Source organism: Magnolia sinica, chromosome 17 (genome assembly GCF_029962835.1).
Source record: "Magnolia sinica isolate HGM2019 chromosome 17, MsV1, whole genome shotgun sequence".
Classification (NCBI taxonomy): domain Eukaryota; kingdom Viridiplantae; phylum Streptophyta; class Magnoliopsida; order Magnoliales; family Magnoliaceae; genus Magnolia; species Magnolia sinica.
Window position 1 is genome coordinate 6,999,421 of NC_080589.1, and position 11,348 is coordinate 7,010,768.

At 39.7% G+C, this 11,348-nt stretch overlaps 1 protein-coding gene across 5 annotated transcripts; it reads left to right on the forward strand.

Annotated features, from left to right (window-relative positions):
• Positions 1 to 2,297: 2,297 nt before the first annotated feature.
• On the forward strand, positions 2,298 to 9,641 carry LOC131231067 (large ribosomal subunit protein uL30w-like). 5 transcript variants are annotated; one of them, XM_058227160.1, is made up of 7 exons: positions 2,298 to 2,437; positions 8,234 to 8,422; positions 8,529 to 8,626; positions 8,720 to 8,777; positions 8,869 to 8,948; positions 9,035 to 9,137; positions 9,228 to 9,641. In XM_058227160.1, the coding sequence occupies exons 2-7, from the start codon at positions 8,240 to 8,242 to the stop codon at positions 9,441 to 9,443; spliced, it is 738 nt and encodes a 245-aa protein (XP_058083143.1). In that variant the 5' UTR covers positions 2,298 to 2,437; positions 8,234 to 8,239; the 3' UTR covers positions 9,444 to 9,641. The 5 variants fall into 5 exon arrangements, with proteins under 5 accessions (XP_058083143.1, XP_058083145.1, XP_058083142.1 ...); XM_058227162.1 differs by having other exon boundaries at positions 2,331 to 2,438; positions 8,240 to 8,422; XM_058227159.1 differs by lacking the exon at positions 2,298 to 2,437 and adding an exon at positions 3,003 to 3,119 and having other exon boundaries at positions 8,236 to 8,422.
• The last annotated feature ends 1,707 nt before the right edge of the window (positions 9,642 to 11,348 follow it).

Consider the following 11,348-nt stretch of genomic DNA (forward strand, 5'->3'; position numbering starts at 1 on the left):
CCATCTAATATTCTTCTTTAAAAAAAAAAAAAAATGACCTTTAGAAATATGTGGTCCTACTTAAATACACCGGTGACCATGGTATAATGCAGCCTAACTCAAAAAGGTATATGTTGGGCACAAGCCCAAAACTTGTTCCAATGCTTGTTGGTGAACTGATTGTGTGCTAGGTAAAGCGCGTATTGTTGGCATTTGAAGTTGGATTAGGATGTAAGTAAAATCCAAGCTCAGCTATCCCCGCTTGCAATGGGCCTAAACAAATAGATTTAACCCAAATCTTGATGATTATGCGTGACCGGGTTTGAGCCCGAGCTGACGCAAGGAAGGACGTGATGAGGTTGATCACCGTCTTCCTTAGGGATAATTACTCCAAATCCATGGAGCTCTCTGGATTCTTCATGGAGCTTACTTGAATCCACAATGGATAAAATATAAATAATTTTTTAATAAATTCAAAAATAAGTTGATTGATAATTAAAAAAAAGAAAAGAAATTACAATCCTTTAAATGGTAAACTCAACCCTTAGTTTTAGACTCGAACACCCCAAAAAGTGACTTACTATAAATAATAAACTCAATATTTATAAATAGTCATCATTACCACTAGACTTCATGGTTTTTAGCCAAATAGCAAGTGTCTAATTTGGCCTAACCATGTTATTTTCCTAATTTTTCTAAGCCCTTTTCATGTTGGGCACGACTCCTACAATTCAAAGTATCAAAAGTTATAATTCAATTAAATTAAATTTACTATTTATAGTAAAAGTGAAAATAAGATGGACTTTTGACTCTGGATTTGATGGAATCTCATAAATTTGGCATGGGCAACTCGACAACACCAGGTTGGTTGGCTAAAGTAGCTTCTTCTACCCAAAATCATATATGATATGTTGAAAAACTCATTTCGAGTTGCACAATATGACTGTTTTAAGGTTCCGATAATCTTTATCATTTCTGCCTTCGAACAAGCCTTCTCCGGTCCATCTTTGTCATGAAAGTGTCCGTGACCCGCTCTATATCACGAGCCCACTCTCTTTTCTGGCAGGCAATTGGAATTTAGTATCTCCAATCGTATGTGATTTGACCAAGAAAAAAAAAATGGAAGCCTTGAAGCGATAAACATAAAGGACCAGACTGGATCTAGGCTTCACTAATGAGTTCTTAGACGTAACCTATCTGGTCCTATCTCAGCTCAGGCCCTGCCCCAAGTAGGCAAACCCTAAAAGCCTGACGAGCCAGCCCAGCCCATAGGCAGGGATATGGCTAGCTATGTGTACCCAGGAGGTGTTGTGAATTACTCATGCATCAGTCATTTGCAACGTTTTTCTTATGTGTTGATGGAGGATTTTTTACCAAAATCTACCAAACTAGAGGTTCCTACCATTTGATCATGGGCCGCAAATGGATGCTTAAAGTAAAGATCCAAAATAAAGGCCATAGATTTAAGGGTAAGATCTTCCAATATGGAATTATTTTTTATTCACTTCGGTAAGTATTATGTCCCATCAAATTAATATATTAGGGTGTGTTTGGTCTGTGGTATTGAATTATATTAGATGTGATGAACATCATTATTACATAAATTTGCATGTCAGAAAATACCATGGTATTGTAGCCATCCCATCCCATGTATGAATTTTTGCTACAGTGAAACATGGGATAGAGAAAAATCATGTTTGGTGGACCATGGAATTGTAATCATCGGACCAAATTTACAACTGATGTCATTCACTTGTAGATTAATGTGGGCCACTGGTCATCGTAAGGGCCACATCTTCTTGGGTGCGGCCGGAGTCTTTTTGCATAATTTTTTAACCCATGGACCAACATTATTAAGAAAAAAATAGATTCACATGTCGATTTCCCACAAAGGCCACGTGCCTTTCATAAGAAATTTTTGTGTGGTGACAACATCAATGCTTGTGAGAAGCCCACCTAGCCTAATAATTTTCTAGCTCATCTTAGGACATGCGTTCACGTGGGCCACACCAGAGGATTCAATGACCACCGTTGAAACATTGCTACAAAGGTTTTGTAATTAAGTTCGTTGTTTTTTCACTTCATTCCAGCAGTGATCTTATTAACGGTATAGATGGAATATAAAGATCAACGTGAATCTCCGAAAAAGGTTCTAACGATAGACATTTCTTTTTCTAAATTTCCTTCTCGTGTGGCCCACATGAGTCTTGCATCCAACGCATTTTCCATATACGCTCCTAAAATGAGCTCCAAAAACGGATGGACGGAATGGATTTCTCACAAACATCACGGTGGACCCCACATAGCATCCAGCACAGGAAATAAGAAATTAGGGTCGCGGTTGAGGGCACGGCAAATGGGGGTCATAAACCCTAGTATCTCTTCTATATGAGCAAAACAACAGCCGCTACCATATCAGCAAAACAACATACAGCCGCAGAGAGGAGAGGAGAGAAGAGGTAAGCGGCGTTTTCGTTTTTTTTTTTTTTCCTTTTTCCTTTTTCTCCTGCGTTTAGCATGCTGTTTTTGTGTGAAATGGAAAGAATTGAGAAAAGTAGGTGCGTTTTGCATAGTGTATTTGGTGTGCATTGGATTCAATTGCAAACCAATTACCTCAAAACCCCCTTTGGAATCTCTCTCAATAGCTGAGAATCCCATTTGAATTTACATGAAATCCTCGTGTTACGAGACTGTTGTAAACGCACTTTGCCTCTCTCTCTTCCTTCCTCTCTCAGCAACTCTCTCCAGCCGCTGTCGAGATGACACGTGGATGAGATGGAACGAGACTGGTACGATTGAGGATGGATGGCTTGGAGAAAAGGTGAAGAAGAAGAAGGGGGAGGAGATTTGTTATGCGATTGCTTGGAATGAAGCAGCCATTGTTGATCTTTGGAAGAGAAATATCACGGCTGCAAGGAGGAAGGGTTTTTGTAGAGTTGGAAGCATGGATTCCTGATGCATCGGAAGTTGGGTCCATGGTCTCTTGATCTAGACTATTCTTATGAGTACAACCTCTGGTGGATGGTGGCTTCTTTCGTACTGAAAGTTCTAACCATCCAAAGAATGGTCATTTATCTTGATGGTGTTGTATCCATTTCTGAGGCCTGATCCACTGCAAAGCTTTGTATGTGGGGCCCAAGGTAACATTTGTATGACATCCAATCCATCCATCATATGCACCCCCTCAGTTTTGCCTTGGTGACCGTAGATGAGGCCGATCCAAAGATCAAGTGGGCCACACCACAGGGAGCAGTTGGGATGTGGAGGACCACCATTAAAAGCCTTCTGGATTGTGTGTGGGGCCCATTGTGTGTTCTACATTCGGTAATATCCATTCATAAGATTTACCCCATTGGGATGTGTGAAGAATCCAAAAGTCAGGTCATTCCAAGCTTGTGTGTTTCACTTCACATGATTTTGGAAGTTCTAGTCATGATTTTACTTGTGGCCTACTTGAGTTTTGGATCTGCTATTTTTGGGTGCAAAGGAGAAAATGATGGTTCGCACACAAAAAACAAATTGGATTGGATTGTATGTCATGAACCCAACATGGGTGGCCTCATATATTGCCAAATGTCGCGTGACTCGCGTCACACACTAATGCGTGAGGACCCACTCGCACCACATATTCTTATGCGTGCCACATGTATGCGATCAAGATTGTTTATTTGGTGGGCTCACGGCCGAGGGAGTTATTGGAATCTTCCCACTTAGTCTCAGGCGTTGAAGTTTCTCCTCCTGCATCTAAGCGAAGTTGATGGTGGCCGCTGTAGTTGGATGGAACATTTGGACTTCAATCCCAATCTCCACCAATCCTCTGATGAATCACCCGATTAGACCTTTTATTTCAGTCCATCTGTCTACTCAATTCGCTAGACGCTCCAAATTGGTTTGGTAGTCCCACACAATCCTTGTTTGCTGTTAATTTGACAGTGCCACATTGAAGTCTTCATTATCAGTTGGTGAAAAAATGAACACAGCCTTAACAAAATTGGCCCATGATAGTGTTTCTTGCATTTTCTCATACTATTGATACCATTGCACTACATTTCTTTCTAGATGAAAAGAAGCCAACAAAACTCTTTGATTAGCCAGTGTATTTTGAAATTTGAAAAATCAAACTGCGTGGTAGATCCAACTCGTCGGATCTTCACCCCCAAACCTTGGGAAATTGAGTTGTCTTTCTTGAATCATCACCCCTCCACTGTGGTCAGCTCCACTGTTGGATGCATCATATTCAGTCCGCTCATCTTGACCACGAGTATGGTCTCCCCTATCTTTTAGCACAGACGAAGCTAATTGTTCATATTGGAGGCTCATGGCAGCAACAGTGATGTTGGCCCACAGTCCAACATGTGATGATTTCCGATGTGGGTGTCAAGATCTCATTGATTCGATAACTGGGTCTCCTTGATTTTGCATAGGAATTCAAAATGTTGGACTTTCTTTTCTAACTTTCCTACCCTAGCCTCCATTGTCTTCAACTGTTGTGCCTTTGTTCTGGCTTGGAGCATGCCGAATATCGTTGCTCTCATACCATATCGGTGGATCTCTAGTCATGAATGAGCAATACCTATGTGTTTTGATCCACTTTGAGTTAGATCATGACACCCTCTAGTGCAAGAAGAAGCAACTTTCTAATGAAAATTCTGTGGTTTTTCATATTATTTCACATGTGCTTAGTAGCCAAAACTCACTATATTTGGAAACAAATAAAAAAAGAACAAAACAATAACAACAACTCTACCCTAATCACACCTCATCCTCTTACATGTCATCTCATGTGGAAGATGCCTCTTCCAAATAGGGTTTATTAAGAAATAAAAACCAAAACAGAGCTCAATCTAGGGTCCTGAATCAGTTGGCTGTTGAAACTAGGTAGATCTCTTGCATCCTAGTAATAAAACTGTAGCTCACTTTGGGAGGGGTGGTAGGAGCTGAATCAGTTACCTGTTGAATACGGGAGAATCCCTTCCATCGCAATAGTAAAACACTAGAAAGCTTCATGAATAGTTGGAGTATAATCTAGGGTGCTGAATTAGTTCATGGTCTCTTTTAGGGGGGGTGTTTGGATCGTTACTTTGGATAAGCTACTTATGCCATAAGTAGCTTATCGTGGTTTCTACTTATTTAGCCGATAAGTATGTTTGGTAACCATTAGGGGCCGACCTTTGATGTGGACTGTCCATCATGTGGGGCCAGTTCAATATGGGCCATCCATCATGTGGGGCCAGCTTCAATGTCCACTGTCCATTATGTGGAGCTCACCTTTGATGTGGACCGTCCATCATGCAAGCCCCACCTTTGAAGTGGGTTGTCCATCATATCAGCCTGCTTTGGATGTGGGCTTTTTATCATTATGGGCCGACCTTTGATGTGGACCATCCATATGTGGGCCCACATTAATATGGGGTCATCCACTGTGTGAGCTCCACCTTCAATGTGGACAATCTACCACGTGGGGTCTCCTTTGAAATGGACTGTGAGAGAGAAGTAGAAAAGTCATAAGTTAAAAAGCTAAGAATAATTAGCACATAAGTTACTTTTAGCATGATGCTTAGTAAACTAACTTAAGTGAAAAAAAAGTAAATTACTTAACATAAGTTAAAAAGTAACTTATTTGGTGGTATCCTAACAGGCCCTTGGGCCCCTAGGGTTTTCTAATTAGATAGTCTCTCTTGGGGCCTGTTTGGTTTTCCCATTACAACGGTAAATGGCTGTAAATGGGTAATGATTATTTACTCTTGTAATTGTATGGTAATATCACGTATATTTTATTGCAATGATGATTTTGCTACATTGTTTGTTTCATCCATAATCACTGCAAAAATGGTAGTTTTATAGTGTAAAAATGTAATGATTATAATTTAATTTATCTATTTCTGTTATAAGTATATTTAACTCTCGATTTATGAGCCATAATTCATTTTTAAACAAACACTTGAAAATGATAATGATGGTTCATTTACTTTGCATTTCATAGGAAATTGGAAAACCTAACAGGCCCTTAGGGTTTTATAGCAAGCTGAGTGTTTCTTTTAGGCATTTATTCAAGGTTCTAGGTTCCGACTTCTAATGTAACAGCCGTGGGTTGAATTTGCTATGGGCTGATATATTAGACATTATTTTGGCAATTTTGTAAGCACGTGTTTTTGTGGAGTGATCATATGCAGTTGACTGTTGAACCTATGGTAGAATCTCTTAAATCCCAACAATCAAACCATGGCTCACTTTGGGAGTAGGAGCAGGAGCTAAATCTAGGGGTAGTTGAATCAGTCACCTCTTGAAACTATGGAAGAATCCTTTCCATCCCAATAGTAAAACCTTAGAAAGCTTCGGGAATAGTAGGCATGGTGTGCCGTAAAGGCCATTATGTAAAGGTAGCGGTGGCAACCATTACACATTATGGGGTCATAAAGGCCGTAACGGCCATTACAGAAAAAAATGACCTGTGAAGGCCTTTACAGCCCCCGTAACGGTGACGACAAGGCATCCTCACCCCATTTTAAGGCGAGACTAATCCCTGCGGATGCACTCAATCAATGAGCTGATATATTGGACAATATTTTGGTAATCTATCTAAATATATGTTTTTGTGGAGTGATCATATGCAGTTGGCTGTATGTTAAGTTACCATACTGTCGAGCTGTCTAGAGCCAATTGTGATGTGTGCATGACATCCACCATGTCCATCATGTGCGCCCTTCACGTTTCAGTACATGCCTAAAGAGTAGGCTGATCCAAAACTCAGGTGGGCCGCAACATAGGAAACAATGGGGATGGAACACCTAAGGTAGAAACATTCCAGTTTGCGTGTTGCCCTTTGTGGTTTGCATATGCCATCCAACCCGCTTGTTGGGTGCTCCCCTCTCAAGGGCGGCAACGAGCAGAGTCATAGCTCGATGGGGCTACTCCTAAGGCTTATGACTTAGTGAGGTTGCGTCAAAGCCCTTGACCTTTAGGGGTCAGAGGGTGTAGCGTCTTGAGAGATATTGTGGATGGGTGCAGGGACACCCTAGGAATCCGGCTGGTCCAAATGTCAGGTGGGTTGTAGGTCTTGCTTTTTGCGAGTTTTAGTAAAAGTGTTGTTATCTATAAAAATAAAATAAAATAAAAAACACGAAACAGGAAGGAAAATAAAACAAAATGAGAAAACAAAACTACATATAGAGAGGAGCCGAAAGACTCCGAACCCAATCCAAAACCTCTCACAAAGACCACTCAAATAACAAACAAACCACCCAAAGAAGCACCCTATCTTAGACTTTCATTGATGTAGGCCATTCTGCTTTGATATGTGGCTTTTTGTCAGGTTTGATGAATCTAGTGTTTTGGGAGAACTAGTTTTGGATGAACTATATATGGGGTGGATCCAGAGTATGCGAATCTGGTTTTCTCAAGGGTTTTGTTCATGTACAGGCCTTTTGTTTCAATTCATATAGTTTCATATGTTATGATGCAGCGGGGGTTTTGGATGAGTTAAAAAGAATGTGATGGATGCATAGGACCCTCTTGGGTTTTGTGATCTTCGGTCTATTGGTTCAATAAGTGTTTTCATAGGGCATGTTTGGTTTTCCAATTTCCTGGACAATGCAAAGTAAATGAGCCATCATTATTATTTCAAGGTGTTTATTTAAACAAGAATTACGGCTCATAAATCGAGAGTTAAATATACTTATAAGGGAAATAGGTAAAGGAAATTATAGTTATTACATTTTTACATTATAAAATTACCATTTTTACAGAGATTTCTGGGTGAAACAAACAATGGTAGCAAACTCATCATTGCAGTCAATTGTAGGTGATGATACCACACAATTACAGGAGTAAGTAATCATTACCCATTTCCAGCCATTTACCGTTGTAATTGGAAAACCAAACACCCCCTTACATGTTGCTGGTTGATAGAGCTTGTATTTTTGGATAAGGAGTTCTGATCAAATTTAAGGTTTTGAATGAATCCATGGTCAGTTGGTATTGGGTGCTTTGGGTGTATGCTTTCATTTGGATGACTATAGGTCTTTGGGTGAACTCCCATGTTTTTAGGTACATCTGTAGTTTGCTTGAATATATGCTTTTAATTGGTTTCACAGTTCTATCCTCTTAGGCTCTTACCTTTTCAAATAATAATAATAATAATTAATTAATTAATTAATTAAAATAAATAAATAAATATTTTATTTTGGATGAATTGCAGTTCTTTGTGAAAAAATGTCTTTGGGAGAATCAGAATTTTGAATATCTTTGAATTCACAGAGAGATGGGTGAAGAAGCCAAGGCAGCGGCTGTGATTCCAGAATCTGTGCTGAAGAAGAGGAAGCGGAGCGAGGAATGGGCATTGGCCAAAAAGCAGGAGATTGATGCTGCAAAAAAGAAGAATAAGGAAAACCGGAAACTGATTTTCAATAGAGCAAAGCAGTATGCAAAAGAGTATGAGGAGCAGGTGAAAGGAATTAGAATTTATATTTATTGTTTCGCCTTTACCCTTATATCTGTGTTGTATTCTAATCTCTCTCTCTCTCTCTCTCTCTCTCTCTCTCTCTCTCTAGGACAAGGAGCTGATCCAGTTGAAGCGTGAGGCAAGGTTGAAAGGGGGATTTTATGTTAGCCCAGAAGCCAAGTTGCTATTTATCATCCGCATCCGCGGGTATGTATGTCCCTTCTGTTTTTTCCTGTTTTGTTTTCTTTTGCTCAGGCTATATTTCAACGAGTGTCTTATGTTTTTTTTTTCTACTTATAGTATTAATGCCATGCACCCAAAGACAAGAAAAATTCTGCAGCTCTTGCGTTTGAGGCAGGTGTGGTTAGAGTTGTTTGTTTCGGTTGTCCCATTACTATTTCAGTAACCAAAAAACTCCCTTGTAGTGATGCCTTTTTTGGTCAAAACAGATATTTAATGGGGTGTTTCTGAAGGTCAACAAGGCAACAGTGAATATGCTCCACAGGGTTGAGCCTTACGTCACATACGGGTTTGTATCTTGGTCCCATAAATAGTAATCCAAGCATGCTGAAGTTTTTTTTCTCACATATCTCATTCGTAGGATGTATGTTCCAGCTATCCCAATTTGAAGAGCGTGAGGGAATTAATTTACAAGAGGGGTTATGGCAAGGTGAACAAGCAGAGAATTGCTTTGGCCGACAACTCTGTTATTGAGCAGGTAGAAAGCTCAGGCTCATATGCATACAATACACATACACTTACACTCGGTTTCCACCTTTTTCTCTAACACGATACTGTTCTTTTATAGGTATTGGGTAAGTTTGGAATAATTTGCATAGAGGATCTCATTCATGAGATCATGACTGTTGGGCCCCATTTCAAGGAGGCAAACAACTTCTTGTGGCCATTCAAGCTCAAGGCGCCGCTGGGTGGTCTTAATAAGAAGAGGAATCATTATGTTGAAGGAGGCGACGCCGGAAACCGGGAAGTTTTTATCAATGAGCTCATAAGGAGGATGAACTAGGCCTTCTGTCCGAAATTTTCCTACATTTCAGGTTCTTAGACTGGCAATAGAAATTACTAGAATGGTATTTTTAGTGGTGCAGTGTTTTTGAGAACATGGAAGTATGCAATTTTGCTGTTTTGTATTTGGAATTGGAATTATGCTGTTTCATGATTAGTGCATGATTTTCTTTATTTATTAGATTTACCAATTATTCCTGTTGGCCTTGAGTTGCTCAGTAGAGCACCAGGGGCAAAAATTAGGCTGGTCCACTCATCGGCAAGGATGGCTGCAGTTAATTTTGGTAAGGCTTAAGATGATGATTATTTGACTTACTGTACATTTGTGGCCCACCCAATCAGTGGATTCGTCTGATGTCTAACGCGGTGCATCTTTTGCATGGCTTGGATGCGGGCATCCGATCCTCTCATCTGCATCCTCAATGGGCTCTGCTTACTAATATTCTCAAGAGCCTCATTGGTTGCCACTAAAAATGAGTCATGACGTGTTTTGTCACCTGCAGGAAGTATCATACGGCTATATTCACGTGAGGATTGTGGACCATCCAAGTACACAATGGGCCAGAAATTTCACCTGTAGACTTTTGCTGCGATGGTGTGTTTGATGGCTGGTTTGGATGTTGCTGTCAACGATTGTTTTCTGAAAACAGGGCGCAACTTTCCCCACTGGTGCTTTGATGCTATGCCAACATGCGTGTACAAGGTAGCTCATGTGCATGTCACACGTACTGGCATAGCACATCGGTACACAATCTTACCCATCCACAACAGGGGTACTGATACATAGTCGTTTGTCCTTGCTTCCCCCCAGTTGGGTCAGTCCACTAGTCAGGCAGGCCACAATTCATGAAATAAATATCCCTGTCAGTCCACTAGTCAGGTTGTGAAGCACTAGGCTAACATCCACATGGTCGGGCTCACCTTATGGTCAGGTTGGACCTGGGCCGACCTTAAAAACCTTTTCATGATCATAATTTAACCGAGGAAAGTCAGGGTGCGTCTAGGTCAGGAATCCCACATAATCATGATTAAGTCTACTTCATATTTTGGAGGGCTCCATGCTTTTTCTTTCCATAAATGGAATTAGCGGTGTTTTAGTTTTTTTCAAAAACTTCTCTAAATGTGTTTACGCCAAGGAAGTGTGTCCTCCAAATCAGATTAATCGACGGATTGGAAATCTTGGAAAAGTCCTTAATAAACTTTCTATAATCACCAACAAGTCTGATGAAGCTTCTAATTTCTGTTACATTTGTGAGTTGTTCTCATTTTATTACTGCCTTTATCTTTGTAGGATGTACAACGATGCCTTCCTTTGTAGTCACATGGCCTATGGCCTGAGAACTTGATACTTGTTACACTCTTTGTACACATGGCCTATGGCCTGAGAACTTGATACTTGTTACACTCTTTGTACTCTTAAGTGCATGGTTGTGATGTAGTATTACTTGTAAGATCGAGGTCGATGTAGTCATAAGATCGAGGTCGATTCACAGGGACTGAATTGGTTAAAAATACCATTAGAATTAGAAAGCGAATAGAAATATGGAGTTTTCCCGTTAGATTAAATTGAAATAACGTAGTAACAATCGATAAACACTTACTAAGGATTCAGGGATTTGCTTTTAACAAACTCTTATAGTAATTCGACAATTTAACTTCGATAACTCAATTGGAATTAAATAAGAATTCATTCTAATTGAAATATAGAACAATTAAATTAATCTAAAACATTTAAACAATGTAAGAAGCTTAATTGATCAATTTCTTATTAAGAACTAAGTATTTGATCATAGGAAATTTCAAGCATTTATTGTAACCAGAGATGAAGGGATTTTACATATCAAAATTTTCACAATTACTAATAATTCAAACTGTTCAATTATAATTCATCAGCTAAACCATGTTT

Bases quoted from the DNA above. Each gene is read 5' to 3' on its own strand.
- LOC131231067 (XM_058227157.1), top strand. From the start codon at position 7,943: ATGGTCAGTTGGTATTGGGTGCTTTGGGTGTATGCTTTCATTTGGATG. The intron at 8,423-8,528 runs GTGAAAGGAATT...CTCTCTCTCTAG, and splicing joins CAAAAGAGTATGAGGAGCAG to GACAAGGAGCTGATCCAGTT. The intron at 8,778-8,868 runs GTGTGGTTAGAG...TGGTCAAAACAG, and splicing joins AGCTCTTGCGTTTGAGGCAG to ATATTTAATGGGGTGTTTCT.